This window comes from Pezoporus occidentalis, unplaced genomic scaffold (assembly GCF_034315485.1).
Source record: "Pezoporus occidentalis ecotype Australia unplaced genomic scaffold, CSIRO_AGI_Poc_V1 ctg175, whole genome shotgun sequence".
NCBI lineage: Eukaryota > Metazoa > Chordata > Aves > Psittaciformes > Psittacidae > Pezoporus > Pezoporus occidentalis.
In genome coordinates this window covers 570,526-588,435 of record NW_026913586.1, presented here as the reverse complement: position 1 = coordinate 588,435, position 17,910 = coordinate 570,526, and the positions used below count along the sequence as shown (strand labels likewise).

The following is a 17,910-nucleotide window of genomic DNA, read 5'->3' as shown; positions in this document are numbered from 1 at the left end:
GGTCAAGGCAGCCAGTTTTTAAAGCCTTGGGTTTGTTTCTGTTCTTCCCAGCATGAGGAAAACCTTGTTTTCACAGTGTTTCTGCAGCACGACTAAAAAGTAAGGTTAAATTCTTTCAGGACAAGTTCATTGTATCTGACCTGGGTGGTGGCGGTGGTGTGGAAGTCTTTTGTGCTTATCTCTAAAGTGCATTTTAACTGAAAATTAGGGAAAAACAATAAACAATGAAGGAGACAGGGCTATTTCTGTCATTTGATACTCTGCCTTCTGTCCCTTGCGCACATGGTGTGATTTATCATGGTATTTGCATAAGGTTAGTTCAGCGCCAGGCGTAAGACATTTATAACTTGTCTCTGCAAAGTGATTTTCTGCAGGGGTGTGTGTAAAGCCAGGGAGGGAGGTGAAACCCTTTTCCCTGGCATCGTGGCGGCTGTGCAGTTGGGGGTCAGAGGAGTCTCTCCTTTTCCTTCTAGAAGGGAAGGATGTTTTCCTACAAAATCTGGCTTCTCTCCTGTTAGCTTGCTCAATGCCTGGTAAATAAAGAGTAGGGGGGAGGAAAGCATCTCATGAAGAAGAACTGGAACAGCATCTCCTTTATTTTCAGTCTTTAAATTTAGTACCTTTCAGCTTTGCTACATGAAAAACATGGACCTGATGGCTAAAACTTATTTTGCATTTCAGTTTATTTATTCAGATCAGTTTTTGGCTTGTTCACGTGGGAAGAATCGGGTCTTCTATTGTCTTCTGGGCACTGAATTGCAGTCCTTGTTATAGTGCCTCATTATGAAGTCACATCTCCCAAGAAAGACCTTTTTGTCTGGTAAAGTGCAGCAGGCCAAAACCCTTACTAGCAACGCAGTCAGGCCAGCTGGGCAGCAGTTGCAGACGCTTGGGGTTTTGAGGCTTTGCCTGATGGACTGCGATGGTATCTGATGGGGGCTGTTTCCAGATGGTATCTGGTGTTTCCATCCGCTTTTTGCCAACTTAACTATCAAGATACTGATGCCTGTTACAGTTTACAAATGGGTCACTGAAAGAGGTTTTAGGGCAGGGCATATTTTCCCAGGGAGAGGGCTTGTTTTTTCAAAGGTGTTGTCCGTCATGCAGTTGCACCAGAGCTTTGTCGAAGTGTCAGGATGCCATATGGTTCCTCAACCATTGTATAGCCAGGTCACCTGAAAAGCTGTAGGGGCATTTCGTGACCTGGAGCTGTGCTCAGTGTGACCCAGTCCAGCCCCTCATAACAGTGTCAGGGCCCTGGGCACGTTCCTGGCTTCCACCACGAGGGAGGAAGGCTTACGTCCCCTGCTGTTCAGATAAACATAATTAGTTTGGACATAGATTTTTGAACAACGCACATTAATTGTGTGGCGAGGCTTTTATTGGCTATTATGTGTTTGCTTTTGCCTCATGAAGCTACTCACGCATCGACACGATCCTTTGGTTTAAGAGACGGGTTTATTGGGCAGAAATGGCATATTGCCATCCTCTGAATTACCTCAGACACACCTCAGCAGCAAATCTTGCTCCTCTATTCAGAAAAGGTTTGTGACAAGATTGCAATCTGTGCCATTCAGAGATGCTTTTTCCTCTTGTTCTGCTGGGCTTAAGTCCCCCATGTACATTTTCTTGTGCTGCTAGTTAACAACATTCAAAGGTTTTCAGGTTGCACATCCAAAAGCTGTTTCCATCGGTGTCTTGGGCTTTTGTTGTTGTTTATGAACAGCAAAAAAGCTGAGGTGAACTACAGTTTGTCCTGCCAGATCCAGGCTTTGCATGCAGTTAGGGTTTCAGACTGCTGTTGAGAAGGAAAAAGCAGAATATCTGAAATTTCATTATCTGGCTACTCCAGAAATGAATCCAACAAGTGTTCTGGAAAGTTCCCATCACAGGAGTTCCATTCATGCGGAGTTAGTGGTGAGCATTAAAGATTACAAATTATTTGTAGCTCAAGATATGTTTTACTCAAACACTGGCTGTACTGCACAAGGGCCACTCCAATTCATTTCAGGTTTCGAGCAGCAAGCACAGCGCTGCCCCTCAGCATCAGTATATGCCTGGTGTGAGGAGATAGGCGAGATGTCCATCACCCATCCCTGAGATGAGAAGCTTAATTTTTTAGGAGGGTTTTTAATACATTTTGGGACCTTTCAAATATGGGGTTTGTTTCCTGTGGCTTGCTGGCTGTCCCATAATCAAACTCTAACAAGTCTTCTTTGCCACATGTGTTATTCTTTTTAATAATATGCTGGTTTTAAAATGGGTTTCATTTGTGTTTACTCTCAGTGAACACTTTGAGAAGAGAATTAATCTTGTCTCGAAGAAGTCAAAAATGTTCAGGACTGAAGTCAAGGAAGCAGTGGCTGTGGACTGGTTTGCTTCATTGCATACACCATCACACATGTTGAACATGCATGTTTTGCTCCTGAAACTTGTTAACTGTTGGAGCATGGCTCCTTGTGAGCTCAAGAAGATGCAACACAAACCACTACTGCAGTCTAAGTGTATGAATAATACTTTATTAATATACATTTAACAAAAACTCTTGTGAACAGAGCAGTTGTAGCTGAATAGTGCATGGTTAGGGTCCAGCAAAAGCTGTATTGTATGAAATCAAACAAAATTGTAACTTAGGCATTTACAAACTTGGGTTTTATTACTTCTAAATGAAAGTACCTATTGCTAAGAATTCTCTTTATTACTTTAGTGATAAATCTTACAAAACGCAAAAATATTTCATGATTACTGTTATTCAGAAAATTTGGAATTCATTGCAAATTTTGGGAAATACTCTGATATTTCGTGTTTATTAGTAAGCTTTGATAAAAAAGTAATTCTTACCCCTTCAAATGATACTTAATTCTAAAACTTAATTCTTAAAATTAGCTGTGGGTACTGTCTTTAAGGAGGGAGAAACTGATGGTGTTCACTATTTATCCAGCTGTCTTCCCACTCTTCCCAAGAGTACTGAAACCATATGCAAATAACCACTTGCACTCCATTTGACATTGCTTTCATTAAATCCATCTCTTCTTCCTCTTTAATTTTCTATCTTCAGACACTGGTTATTCTCTTCATTTTTGGGGCCTTTCTGGAGAGGCTTTATGGCTTGTCCCTTACTGTAAATGATAAATAAACCATTGTAAATTCCTGTTAAACTGAAGACTGATGGATCTGCTGTTAATAATTTCTACTTCTGACAATGTATTAGGTAGAAATGCATTGTGTAGCATAAATCATGCATATATTTCAAAGCAAGAAACATGCAAAGTACGGAAATTCCAAGCAAATAGCTTTGCAAGGGTGCATATTGGGATTCAATAAGGGTTGTTCTTTGACTATGGATACTCAAAAAGATTCTTTCTTATTAGTATGTCAAGTAATACAAGCAGTAGTATTTGGGCCAAAATAAAGCAGGTCAGGGAGCTTCACCTTTGGAAGGTGAAGTTCTGTCAACAAATGTGGTATCTTTAAATAGTGCAGCAGATGGACATAGTAGATTGGTAATCTGCAAATTGGGGTTGATTTCTGTGTTGATTTCTGGGATTTGGGGCAAGATGCCAAAGTCTGACAATGAAATCAGCTCTGTAGAAAAACACCTATAACAAAAGTTTCTGTGACATGTTGGGCATGAATAAACCATCAGGTTTTATTACTAGGAAATAGCTTGGTAGTGGAAGAGGGAATTTTTGAACATGGAACTTGAAGTGAATGTTTAACAACACTTGGAAGAAAAGCAAATTGTTCAAGTGTGGATGCTTTAATGAAGAGCCACAGTCTTTTCCTGTGTTCATTCTGTATTTTTCACAGTCATCTGTTCCTTAAAATATTTTCAGTTTGGGGTTTGTTTTGGAGCTTCTTTGGGATGCTCAGTGACAAGCTTCTGAGGGAATATGTGTAATCCTGTGCTTTGAAGAGAGTGTCAGCAACCAATAATCCAAGAGTTGAGGCTGAACTTGTGGAATTGTTGACTATAATATGTCCTACCCTTTCAGATACTTGAAGAGCTAATTTACAGTTTTCTGGCTTTCAATTCCAACACCATATAGTTCAGGCTGCTGCACTCCTCTGAGCTGGGACTCCATTAGGAGCCTGTAGGATTGGTAGTTTTGAGGAAGATAAACTGCTATTTTTGTTTCTAACTCCTTTGGCAGGCAGAACGTTCAGGGGATAAGGAGGGAGCAATGCTTATTAAACTGGATCATTTGTTTTGGTCAAAACTCTCTTACAGGCAAGCTATATTTAGAGCTTTATCTGCAACATGAGTTCACTGAGGTGTTTTGAAGCTCATTCCAACAGGAACAGGGATTGTTTTACCACCAAATGTGAACAACTTTGTTTTGTAACTTGAAATCTGTGTTTAGTTACTCTGTGAATGGCTTTGTGGATCCCAGTTATAAGAAGATTCAGCACATAGATGTCAGGGGAAGCTGCTAAAACAAATGCACCCAGGAGGCAAAATTGAAAAGGCTGTGGAGATGTCTTGTGCCTTTGTTAACATTTATGGCCCAAAATAACTTTGCTTTTCACATTACAGAATATTGATTGTTTTACAAAATTTGCTAATGATACAATCGCTCATCTGTGTTTAACCGCATGAATGAATAAACCCAACCCAGATGCAACATCAACCTCAATTAAACATAATAAACCTTTCATTAGCAGATTCCATAGACCTCCGTTTCCTAACGTTTTTAGAACAAACATCTTGACAGGCATCAGTAAGCAAGATGAAGCTTTCTGGTGATGCTAAGCTAATTTCTTTTGTGCAGAAAAAGATCCCTTGGCTGGGATCAGCAAGGGCCCAAGCAATAGGCTACAGCCCAGGGGCTCTCAATAAATGAAAGCAGGGGTTTCTCTTCTCTCTCACCATGCACCTCTTAACCCATACACTGAGATTCCCAGATAATATTTCATGGGTGGGTTTGCTACCAAATTCTTGAAACTTAGCACATTGAGTGCTATATTGATTAGGATATTGATTGCTTTGCTCTGCCAGTCTTTAACCTGTTAGATTTTCCAAGATGTGCAAGTAATAAGTGTCCTGCTTTTTCCAAGAAACAAACTATTGACAGGTACTTCAGGTCTTAAGAAAAACAAGCTTTTGTAGCTTAAAAAACTAACTGTTGCTAATGAAACCTTCAAATGAGAGTAAAATGCATTGGAGCAAGGTACTTACACATCAGCACAGGGCATTACACTGGCACTTCCTTCCTCTACTGAGAATATCCAAGTCTTGAATTAACCAAGGTTGCCAGCTGTAATAGCATATGTTTGTAGTCTCAGGTTTGGATTGTATTTTGGTTTTCTGTCTTTTAACGGATGTGGAAAGAGCACTCCAATTAGAGCTCTAGTTTCAAAAGCACATGGTGTAAAAACTGAAAAGCAGAAGAAATCTCTTTGTCAGGCCAGTGCTTGGTTGATGCTCCCATGCACCCATGGGCATCCCTTAAAAAAGAAAACCAGAAATAAGTGAAAAGGAAGTAATTCCTTCAGGTTCCTGGAGGCTCCAGGAACAATGTCTGGAGCTGCAGACAGGAGCCGGTCCCTTTGTTTTTAGCTCTGCCTGTTGTTTTTCCTGGTTATTAGTGATCAGCCCTCTGCAGGGAACTTCAAAGAGCTTCAAAAGCCACTTGCTTTTCCCTTGATTTGGATGGGAGGAGGGACGGGATTGCTTTGCTCCCCAGACTTCATTTTCTGAGGTGGCAGGTCTCAGATGCATTTTTTTCCTCTGTAGATTTGAGGATGTGAAAGATTCCTTGGCCATAATCTTGGGTCTTCCATATTTCTTTGCCTTCCTCCAGGGTTTAAGATGCAAAGCCTATCTTGCAGCTCTCAAAATACATCCAAGCTTGAATTTGGCTGTTAGCTGCTGTTGCCAGCTTGTATTGATCTCTTGCTAAACCATGGCTTAAACCCAAGTCCATTTACTTAAAAACAAGTCCAGTTGTAGTCATCTGTCAGAGACAGTTGATTTGTGATGTTCTTCCCTGCTTCTTTACAATTCTTTTTCTTTTCTCCAATGGAAATCAATCTGGATTTATGGTGCCATCATTAATGGATGGTAAATACATCTAAAATTTATGTAAAGCTCAGTCTGAAGGATAAAAACAAAGTGTTACACAAACATTCATGCAAACATTAATTCATCAGCAATATAAACATTCTTATTCATGGCAAGCATCATCTCATCACCTCATCTCAAACATTTTCAGGTTCTTTTCCTTACAAAGAGGGAACTACAGTAATATTTTTGGAAACCTGATTATATACTAGACATACTGATCAAGATGAGATCCACATACAGTCCTGTTTCCCATAAAGTTTGCAATCTTACACAAACTGTTCTCACACTGAATGTGTTATGGCTGTGTATGAGTCTGATGCTACATCTACAGTGTTTAAAGTAAAGCTGGATAATCCATGAGCAAAACAGGGAGGGCATTAGAGATTAAATGGAAGAATGACTACTGATGAACTGCTGAATTTCTGGTTTTGACACTCTAAAAGTAGTTACTCGCCCTGTGAACTGGCATCTTTGTTTCAAACAGCCAGACCGGCTCAGGCATTAAAGCAAAAAGCTTTAGTGGCTCTTGCTGTGGTGGGATCCCCATTACTGAATTAGGGATGTTTACTTGCTTGTGTAGACCGTGCAGATAGTGCAGAACATAGAATTCCAGTAATAAACCCAGCCCTTGATTAGACAGTTAAAACATAATCATGCTTACTGTCCTCTTCATGTGAGTGGGGGGCTTTGTATGTGCCTTCCTGCCTGCCCTTCTTAGCACTAAGGAGAAGGGCAATTTTAAGAACTTGTTGGGGTAAGCAAAAGGAAACTTTTAAGAAGCAGATGAGGAAGTTCTCCAGCAGAGTAATGCAGTGCCCTGGCTCTGTCATCCTGCAGTGGGAGGTAGCAGCTCTCTGATAACCCTTTCTTAGAACAGGCCATCAAGAAGGAGCCCTCCCCAGCCAGGAACAGTGATTATCACAAGCAGCAGAACTCCTGAAAGGCCTGATGTTTCAGCCCGATGCGTGTCGTTTTATAATGGTTTAACACAGTAACAAACCTTCAAAATCACGCTAAGGTATTGAAGAGTGTTTCTGAGATAGGAGATTTTATTCCAAGGCTGCTTCAGATTTTGTTTTTCCTGCCCAAGTTGTATTGTTCTTCATGGAAATGAAGTCTCAGATGGTTCATTTAAACGCCGTGTCACATCTGCTTGTTTGCCCAAAGAAAGAAGAAGAAAATACATGCTAATTCCGATTTCTTCAGCCAGTCTTTTATGTGTGCTAGGCAGTTACATCTGTAGTGCCTGATGTTAGTGATGTAAAATGAGCACTGAAGGCTTTACAGGGGCTTTCTTCCCTCCCAACAAGAAACATTTCTGTATTTGCTTCAAAGAGTGCTGCCTGGTTGTGTCACCTACAAAAACAGAATCACAGAGTGGTTAGGGTTGGAAAACATCAAATGAAAAGCAGCAAAAGCACCTGGAAAAAAAAGAGGTTTTTTCTGTGGACCGATTTGGTAAGTTGGAAAATGGCTGTAGCGGAGTTTTGTAACGACTGGCAAATTGTCTTCTCCCCAAAATGAAACCATACCAGCCTTCATTTACCGTGAGCTGCTACACTTACTAGCTCTAAGGATGGACCAGTTCTCCATTCTTTGGCCTTTACATGGTTTTTCCCTAACAGCCTTTTTCCTACTATTGTTTTCTTTTTGCTACACCTGTTCTTCCCCCCTTCTTCATGCAGAAGCACATTAGTCATTGTACATGTGGCTGAAAAAGTGCCTTTTAAAAGCTGCTTTTAGCTGAGGTATAAATATTAACCAGATGATGCACAAGTAGCTTCTTAAATACTGCTGCTATTAAATGCCCTGTTTTTGCATTTGAGAGGGACTAGTCTGCTGTTATGCACTTGGAGATGCTTGATACATTATTTAACATCTTTGCTGGGGACATGGCTTGAATACACCCTCAGCAAGTTTGCCGAAAATGCCAAGTGGAGTGCTGCTGACATTCCTGAGGGAAGGGATGCCATCCAGGGGGACCTGCAAAGGGTTGGAGAGGTGGGCAGTGCAAACGTCATATTTCAACAAGGCCAAGTGCAAGGTCCTGCCACCTGGGTCAGGGCAATCCCAAGCACAAATACAGGCTGGATGAGAGCAGCCCTGAGGAGAAGGACTTGGCAGTGTTGCTTGAGGAAGAGCTCAGTATGACCCAGCAGTGTGTGCTTGCAGCCCAGAAACCAGCTGTGTCCTGGGCTGCATCACCAGCACTGTGATCAGTAGGTTGAAGGAGTGGATTCTCCCCCTTTACTCCACTCTGGTGAGAGCCCCCTGCAGTCCTGCATCCAGCTCTGGTGCCCACAACATAAGAAGGATGTGGAGTTGTTGGAACAAGTCCAGAGGAGGCCACAAAGATGCTCTGAGGGCTGGAGCAGCTCTGCTGTGGAGACAGGCTGAGAGAGCTGGGGTGGTTCAGCCTGGAGAAGAGAAAGCTCCAGAGACACCTTAGAGCAGCTTCCAGTGCCTAAAGAGGGCCTACAAGAAAGCTGGAGAGGGGCTTTTGACAAGGACCTCTAGGGACAGGACAAGGGGAAATGGCTTTAGCCTGACAGAGGGGAGATTGAGATGAGCTCTTAGGCAGAAGTTCTTCCCTGTGAGGGTGCTGAGGCCCTGGCACAGGGTGCCCAGAGAAGCTGTGGCTGCCCCATCCCTGGCAGTGTTCAAGGCCAGGTTGGACAGGGCTTGGAGCAACCTGCTCTAGTGGAAGGTGTCCATGCCCGTGGCAGGGGGTTGGAACTGGATGAGCTTTAAGGTCCCTTCTGACCCAAACTGTCCTATGAAAATGGACCCTAAAAATGAACAGCAGTATTAGGTACAGAAGTGACATGATCTTAAAATGAGTATAGCATGTGCTGGTATTAATCCCCTTCCATTTTAATATGGTCTTGGGATGGGGCCTGTGGCATGGGATCATCTTTTTTGAATTGTGGGGCTCAAAATACTTTGCAGGACGTACTGAACCCTTAGGAAGCATCACACACGGGTGGCTCCAAAGCAGAACTGTGAAACGAGTTTTCTTAGTTAACTCTTCCTCATCTCCTGACAGTGGTTCAAGGATTCCAGAATAAAACATGCTACATTAGGTGTGTTGAGAATGTGTTGTAAGAAATGATCTTGTTACCAGACTGCTAATGGAAGGCAACAAAGGGAGATTAAGCAGAAGAAACAACTTCCTTTTTGAAACAGTAAATGCTGTTCTTCTACATTGTTTGTTTTTTTTTTTCCTGCTCTCTTTGCTGTGATAACATAGTCACCCTGTAAGGGGCACATGTATTGCAATTTGAAAGTAAAGATGAATTAAACATATATCAAAGTCAGTCCCAAGGCAGGGTATTGTAATCAGAGTGGCACGTGGTGGTCCTCTCTGTTTCTGTAGAGATGGAGAAATGAGTTATGAATCAGAAAAGCTAAAACAGAGAAGCTTGTGATATTGATGATGTCAGATCAATACCAGACAGGGTATTCCATGGGTGTGAAAAAGAGGAAGATGCATAAGATGTAGAGCTAGGTTTAATCCTCAGCCAGCTGCGTGTATAGGCTCTCAGTATGGGCCATTCTGGACTGCAAACCAAAGTATAATGTTTAAGCCAACAGAAAGAACAGCAAGCTGCTCTTCTCAGGCCTCATTATACATTTATAATGTTTCTGTGCTTTTTACACTGCCATTAGAGCTGTTCACCACTAGACAATGACAGCAGTCACATCTGCAATGCCAAGAAGTTCTTCAAGGGGATGTGTCAGATATAAATCAAATGTAATACATTCAGATTGTTTATTTTCAAGGTCAGGTTGGATGGGGCTTGGAGCAACCTGCCCTAGTGGAAGGTGTCCCTGCCCATGACAACAGGCTGGAACTGGATGAGCTTTAAGGTCCCTTCCAACCCAGACCCAAAAAGGGTGCCACATTTTCTGAAGAAGAGATGTGAAACTGAGCTTTGTAGAGGATTTGTATTTTCCACTTAGAAAATGGTGTTTCCCGCTGTCAGTGAAGAGTCCCAAGATGCCTGCTCTGAATCACACCGAGACGAGCCATGTCAGGGGGAGCCTATGACACGAGGAAAAAGTAGATCACAGACTAAGCACAAAAAGCTGCAAATTGAAAGGTATCTTTAGGGAAAAATATCCCCCGGGGTCCACAGTCCAGATTCCCCAAGCCTTCTTTGAGAAAACCCTATGTTTTTTTCTTTCCATAAGTGAATTCAGACTGAGGTGAGCAACCACATTGTTTGCTTCCCCTCTTTTGGACCTGCCAGCTGAGGGTACATGTCTGCATCTGCAGTAAGATCTTGCTGCAGCAGTATGTCTCTCAGGTCACTGAGAGTATGGTGAGGGTTGTTGTAACTGAACTCCAAACATATTTGGGGTTTGGGGTTTGCTGGGTTTGGTTTTTTTCCTTAAAAAAAGAGAACCACCCACAAAACCCCCTCAGTTTTGCCCTTTGTAGCTGAAAACCAAGAGGACAGTGATTAGAGCTTTTACCTCAGACAGAAAATTAGTAAAGCTGCTTTTCTGGCCATTTTATCTGATAGCAATAAATCTCATCAAGCAGAGTTCATCTGGCCTTAGGGATGTGGCTATTCCAAGATTGAAGAACTTCAGACAGTGCTACTGGTGCTTTAGATGCAGGTACCAAGGTCTTTTTGCTCCTGCGGTAGTTATATTTTAGTGGGTGAATCTGCAGAGATAGAACATTAAATGCTAGCTCCTCGTTATAGTCAGATAAATGGGTTATAGCTGGGGAAAAGTATGGTGATTCATTTTTTAATGGAAAGAAATGGCTTCAGTTCTGTTCTGTTTCTGTCTTCTATCCCTGTGCTGTCATTTAAAAGTCTAATCCCAGTTTTAGACACTGCGGGGGGTTTTATTTGAACTTATTTCCAGTGTGAGTATTCCTCTCAGGCTGGTATTTTTTGATGTTTAAGATTCTTGTTTAAAAATAAAAAGTATGGAGCTTGGAGTTTAACACAGCCGGGTCAGTAAATAAGCATCAGTTTTCAGTGTTTACATCCCTGCATCCTCCACATTCAGAGCTCCTGAAGGGTTTCTATATTTTTATTGTCCCTTACTGATGAAGTTGTCTCCACTTATTATACCCATTACAAAGGGGTGAGCGGATGGTCCAGACAGCCTTTATTGTCTTCATCCTGTTCATGAATGATTCAAAGAACAGTATCCAGTTCCTGGAAGCTCTAGGGCTTCATTTTTAATTTTGACTAATTGTTTTCTTGAAATAATGAGCAGTGATGACTCCAGAAGCCACATTCTTCTGGCGCCCTGGTCATTAATGACTCACTGTATCTTTAGTAGCAGCTAAAAATACACTTCACCACAGTTTTAAAAAGTCCTGGTCATTTTGCTCACAAAGGATGTGTAACGTGTGGTAGGAATAATGGAGTCGTTGTGTTTGCTTATTATTTCCTATTCATGACCATTTTGAGACAGAGAATCCAAGGCAGCCAAAAACTAGCAAGAAAAAGGGGAGTTGCATTGGAGGACTGGTCCAGCTGGAAAATATTGTCTGAGGTGTTAACATGGCCAGTGACCCTCTTGCCTTCTCTTTAACCCCTCTACGGTGATGCAGTGCAAGTACCACACCATGTTTTTGAGGTTCATTTTTAATGGGAACACGAATGCTAATCCCATCTGTAGTCCCTTGTTCAGGAAGACTTTGGTTTTCTTGGAGATTTCATGGCACACGCTCAAGAGCAGCGCTGGAGGACAGTGGAGCGAGGAGAGCGTGTTGTCCATCCATGGTACCATGTGAGAGAGGTTTCCAGCAAGGGAAATGTCTCATCGCTTGTCTCAAATGATTCACAGGCAGGTCTGTTCTCATCCCTATTTGGTTTTTCTCTTGAGGGGAGGTCATGTAGAGCCCTCCACTGTCTGAACTTCAGACACATCCGTGAAGCTGCTGCTAAGGATTGACCACTGAGTGTGACTACAGGACCAGACTGAACCCAGGCCTTAACCTCTTTGCAGCAGCACAGGATTCAACACTGCATGAGAAGAGTTTCTTCTGGGAATCATCTCTGAGACGTTTTTCATTATGGGTGTGTTGTTCCAATTTTATAACACACTGAAGATGTGTTTGATTTCTTCATGTGACTGAGTTGCTTTGTTAAAAGGTATGGTGAAAGTGAATTGTTTTGGAAGTTACTCTTGTGTTGTTACTTTTTTGGTGCAGAGGATACTTATGGTGACCAGTGTCCTCCCCTGCTCTGCTGCCACAACAAAAAAAAAACAAACAGACACCCATCGCTGCCACTGCACTGGTTTGAAATGAGAAGCTGGGGTCTGTAATGTCAAGCTAAAGTATTTTATCAGCATTTAATTACAGTCCTTTGTTAAATGGGTGCATACAGAAGTAGCACAAACTCATTAAATGGTAATGCTGAGTTCTCATCAAGAACTTGATTATTGGAGAATCAATCAAAGGAGGTAAAAAATGCCACCTTTACTCGCTGGTTACTTCAGGAGCTCTATAATATGAGCACCCTTTTTATAACCCAGGTTGATATCTTAGAAAATATCTTTACCTGTCTATAACTTGTTTCCAAAACTGTTAATTGGGCTTGTGGGGAGAAAGGCTGTGCCAAATGTAAAGCTGCTTCCCAGCATCCTTTATCTCAGGATAATCCATTTATCCAAGGAAATAAAGCTATGTTTTATAATGTCCAGTGGAACATTACCAAGCCTACAGTGGAGCAGAATGAATGCAATGAGCCCAGCATGCCACCATGTCTGCTTTTCTTAGAACTTCTTAGCTATTTATCAGACTTGGTTTTCAATTTGTGAGTGAATTTAGTCCTCCTGAAAATGAAATACCACTTTTGGCTTTGCATCATGCAGAAAGCAGGCAAGCTCATGCCGCAGCCTTCACTGCCCAGCCCTGCCAGTGCACCTCTCCCCATGTTCAGTGCTCTCTGTGCATTGTCCTGTGCTCTTCCTGCAAACGGTTTGGCAGGCTCCAGGAAATTAATCACTATGGGTTTGTGGTGGATACAGACAGCAGCTAACATGAGTTGAACCCACCCTTGTTAATTAATACAGCAAGATGAATTTGGTTTTACATCTCCAGAGGGGAGGCAAAATGATGCTGCAGAGGAGTCATCTGGATTTTGTAACCCTCTCTGAGGTCTGTGTGTAAAGATTTGTGAAGGAAGGGAAAAGCAGGGTGCAAGTGTTGGATGATCAGTGAAAATCTCCACTGGGCATTCAGCAACAGTTCAGATAAAAGCAAGCTTAAAGAATCATAGAATCAGCTAGGTTGGAAAACAGCTTTCAGATTATCAAGTCCAAGCATTACCCCAGCACTGCCAAGACCTCCCAGGAGGACGTGTTTAGTCTGATCACATGAACAAGGAGGAGGTGAAACACATCCTACTTCTCACAGTCCCACAGCAAGTGATGACCTTACATCTACCAAGGGGAACCAGTCACAAATCTTTCATTTTGTTGAGGCAGGAGAAATAGGCTGTGGCGTTACAGATTTGCTGCCAATGAGAAGTGCATCTGTTCTGCTAAATGCTGATGTCCAAACTGTGGATGCAGACTGAAAAAGAAAGGTTGCTGTTGTGGAGAGAAAAAGAGAGACTTCTCCTCTGCTACAAAGATACAGAAGGCTTAAATGAGCTATTCACATCATCTCTGTTTTCCTCAGGAGGAGTGGTTAAGTTCTTCTATATTTCATCGCCCTCTCCTCCCCTTGCTCATGGGGAGAAAAAGAAAGAGAGAACCAATTAAGTATGTAAGGTGGAGGAGCTGCAGCTTTTCTTTGTGCAGAGGTATCTCCAGCTCTCACTTGCTTATTTTCATATTCAGTTTTCATATGCCGAGCAGATCACTTATTAATTGTTAAATGACTGCTCTGCAATTCAGTTACGGAAATGATTTCCACTTCAGTGCCACTTTGCCCTTGAATTGAGAACAAGAGATCAACCAAAATTAGATAACTTTTCTTTGAATCTTCTTCTAAAAACATAAGGTTCAACATGGTGCCTGTCTGTGTCTAGAAGACTATGAAGTGCTCTGTGCGAAAACAGTCTTTATGGCATGGCAGGTTTTGGGATCACATTAGGAACTGGTGTCCTGATCTGTCCTAATTAAACTTTCAAACAGATGGATGCAGAGGTGGTGCACTGGCCGTGGTGCAGAGTTCATATTCTACTGCCCATACTGATTTCTAGGATGAATTTAGCTTGACTAGAACAAGGTTGTAATACTAGCTGAGGCAGAGAGGGCTGTGTGGGCAGAGCCTGCGGCCCCAGGGCTTCAGTGGGATTCTGCACAGGCGTAAGTGTCCTCCCACACTAATCTCTCTGCAGTATTGCACCTAGAGCTTCAGCTTTCACCGTGAGCCTTTGCTTTTCCTCTTACACAAGGAAAAAGGCTGGGGGAAAAAAAGGCGTTAAGTATCACGCAGAAAATATTAGCAAGGACATATTATGTGTTAAAAAAAAAGGGGGAGGGAAGAAAAATGCAAATCTGTGGCTTCTCTGTTTTTTCAGCAGAGAGCTGTATTCCTCCAGTGGCTCCCTGCTGGCACGTAACAGTGATATTTTAGTGCATTTGATCCAAAGGTCACTGGAGTCAGTGCAGAGATTCCCACTATCTTTAGTGGGCTTTGCACCACACTCAGCAAGAGCTGCTGTTTTGCTGATAAATCCAAGTGTGATGCCTGTCCTGAGGCTTTGAAAACAGCAATAGCAGCAGTGTGTAAGGGGCTGTAAAACAGGCTGGACTGCAGAGACGTGGCTGCCCTCCCTTCTGTGGCAGGTTTCTCATGGTGAATGTAAAGACAGGATTTTGCTTTCTAAAATAAATTAGAGGAAAAAAATGCCAAAAATTAAATAATTTTCTTTCCAATTTGGCTTTTTTCCCCCATATAAGTTCATACATTCAAATTACTAAAAAGAAGCAAGCATAGTTATTTTGGTCCTGCTGAGAATATGTGTTTGCAGTGGCAACGTAACTCTTGAGTAGTCCTTTTGTCCCCATAAACTCTATTTTCAGATCATTGGAAAGGGCATGGATGCATGCTGTAAAAACAGCAAAAAAAAAGCCTGTTTGGCCTGACCACTTTGTCTAGTTACATCTTTTAAGAAGGAAAACCCAGCTGAATGCATCCTGAACTGCAGGCATATTTTCAAGCCTGTTTTTGTATTTTTAGATGAGCCCTTCTCTTTTCACTCTCTGTTTTGAGGCATATTTGTGTGTAATTCAGGATCTGTGTGATGTATCAGTGTGCCAGGGACAGAGGGTTAATGTTGCCGTAACAAGATGGGGATGCTGGTGGTGGTGTGTGTGCCTGCGAGGATGCCGCCAGGCTTTGTGCTCTTCCTCCTAGGTGGTAAAATACCCTGGAGCAAATGTCTGCCTGGCATCAGTGTGATGCTGTAAACACAGCAGGGATAGATGCACACAAACAGATGCCCTTGAAAAATTACTGTATGAAAAATTCCATGTTGTGGTCACAGATTCTTTGCTGTAGCTGGGTTGTGCTGATCTGAGAGCTTAGGTGCAAGAATACAAGGACTTTTGGGACATGGGGCTTGTCTGAGGGCAGTGCCTGTCGCTGTTCAGAGATGCCAGCCAGCAGGTTTGCATGGCTTTTACTAACCACTTACAAAACTTGCAGCAACCAAAGTAAATACCGTTGTCCTTTTTGTTCAGCTCTGTGTTGAAGTCTTTCAGCAATATGCCCTCTACTCCCCTCATCTGCTCCCTTTTGGGCAATCCAGGTGCCTTTTAGATCGCAGGACAAGTACACACTGTTCAGAAAGGAGCAGAAAAGAAGGTTTTAAACACACCTTATTCAGAATGCTGATTCAGTCTTAGCAGTAGATTCTCAGAGTCTTCAGTCTCTTCTTTGCCCAAACCAGATGTGTTCTTGGCTAAAGACAGATTGGAGTTGAAAAGCCAAAATCTCCTAGCAATTGCCATCAACAGGAGTTAGCACTGCCTGCTGTCATGGAAAATAAGGCCACTTGAACTATCTTAGAGTATTAATTTGCACTCAGCTTTTATAGTTGGTGCAATATTTTCAGGCAGAGCAATGGACACTCGAATCCTTTATGTAACACACAACCTAAAACATTAAAGAGCTGCGAGGGAGCAAGAGAGATCTGTTTGGGGGATGCTAACCAAGTTATTAAACCTGCAGGCTGATAGTGCTCTCAGCCAGAATACACCTGGATCCCAAGTCACGCATCCTCCTAAAGGTCAGGTATCCTCTGCTCAGGTTTTGACTGCATTCTTTGACTGTGGGGTTATTTTTAAATGCGGATTACTTAAACTGTGTCTATGTAGTTGCTATAAAAGTAATTCTTAACCCCACAGCTCATTCCCATTCCCTTGCCAGAAAATACTGCAGTAACAAAGGAACATGGTTGACACTGATTAGATTAAATAAACAGCTGAGTTGAAAGCACAGAAATTTCCTTATGTAATGAAGAGTTAACTAAATGCACAGTCTGCAAACTCCAGTGTTGCCGGTACCCTAAACCAAACACATGCCCCAGTAGCATGGAGGGTTTGATGGTATAATATGGTACTTTCCCATACATTTAAGAAAATAGTAAATAATATCACAAAGTACTTAAACTTGATTCTGAAAAGGGGTGATTTTACCATACTGGATGATGCCTGATTTTATTTTTTTCCCTGTGATACTGAATGGCTCCCATGTGAGATAATAGGGAGGTTAAAATGTGATGACTCAATTCCAGATCTGATTGATGTTCTCCCTAGGGAAGCCAAACTTAAGGTAAAAGCACAAGATCCTTCCAGCAAGGGCTGTCTTTTCTTCTAGACTCATTTCATACTGCAATTAAGTGCCACAAGACTGAAAAACCAGAGAGTAGGTATTTGGAGATTAAACATGGATTGAGAAAGCTCCTCAGTGACATTTCAGCTCTGTGTGCAGGCTTAAAAGCACCAACCAAACAAACTATGGTGCAGGAAAACAAGTACAGCTGTCAAACAAGATAGAAATAGAAAAATGCAGATCAGCACAGGAAGGCAGTGATCACAGCTGAGGAAGGACATTTACCCTTTCAGGTGCCCTGCAGGGGACTTGTGGAGGAAAGTACATCACCCTGCAGCGGTTCCTCTTTGTTAATGAAGAGCTGACACAGCAGACACAGCTCAAGTAAATGATGATGGAGCTTTCTCATCACTGGTACCCTTGTGAACACCGGCAGGGGAAGAAATACCAGTGTGGGGGAGCTGAGATGAGCTGGAGAATGATTAAGAAAATGAGAACCTGATACCCTGCCAGAAATACAGTGTATTTCCTTTAGTTTTTAAACACATGTGTTGATACAAATCTCACAGTGGTAAAGATATTTTAATTTATTTTCTTTAATGCTGTCTTTATCTGCTTCTCTGTACAGTTTGGTGACATTTGCAGGTATCACTGTATCTTTGCTTTTAAAACCTCTTAATCATAGAATCACAGAATGGTTTGGGCTGGAAAGGACCTTCAGATCATCAAGTTCCAACCCCCCTGCCATGGGCAGGGACACCTCACACTAAACCATGTCACCCAAGGCTCTGTCCAACCTGGCCTTGAACACCACCAGGGATGGAGCATTCACAACTTCCCTGGGCAACCCATTCCAGTGCCTCACCACCCTCACAGTAAAGAACTTCTTCCTTATATCCAATCTAAACTTCCCCTGTTTAAATTTTAGCCTGTTACCCCTTGTCCTGTCACTACAGCCCTGCCAGATATCCATAGGCATGCACTGGGGCATTCACATGGAGAAAGATACATATAAATGTTAGCCTTAATTCAGCCTTTTTTTCCCTAAGACTGCATCCTATGACAGACACTGGCATTG

The 17,910-nt window shown here is 42.3% G+C and overlaps 1 protein-coding gene across 3 annotated transcripts in view; it reads left to right on the top strand.

Annotated features, from left to right (window-relative positions):
• The window catches only part of COMMD1 (copper metabolism domain containing 1), a 79,434-nt gene that overhangs the window by 50,016 nt on the left and 11,508 nt on the right, over positions 1–17,910 (top strand). For 2 of the 3 annotated variants that reach the window (XM_062614315.1, XM_062614318.1), the window contains exon 3: positions 7,403–7,525. The exons of the other annotated variant lie outside the window; for it this stretch is intronic. In XM_062614315.1, the coding sequence (XP_062470299.1) occupies positions 7,403–7,525 (123 nt within the window). The remainder of the gene's footprint in view (positions 1–7,402; positions 7,526–17,910) is intronic. 3 annotated transcript variants of the gene reach the window in all.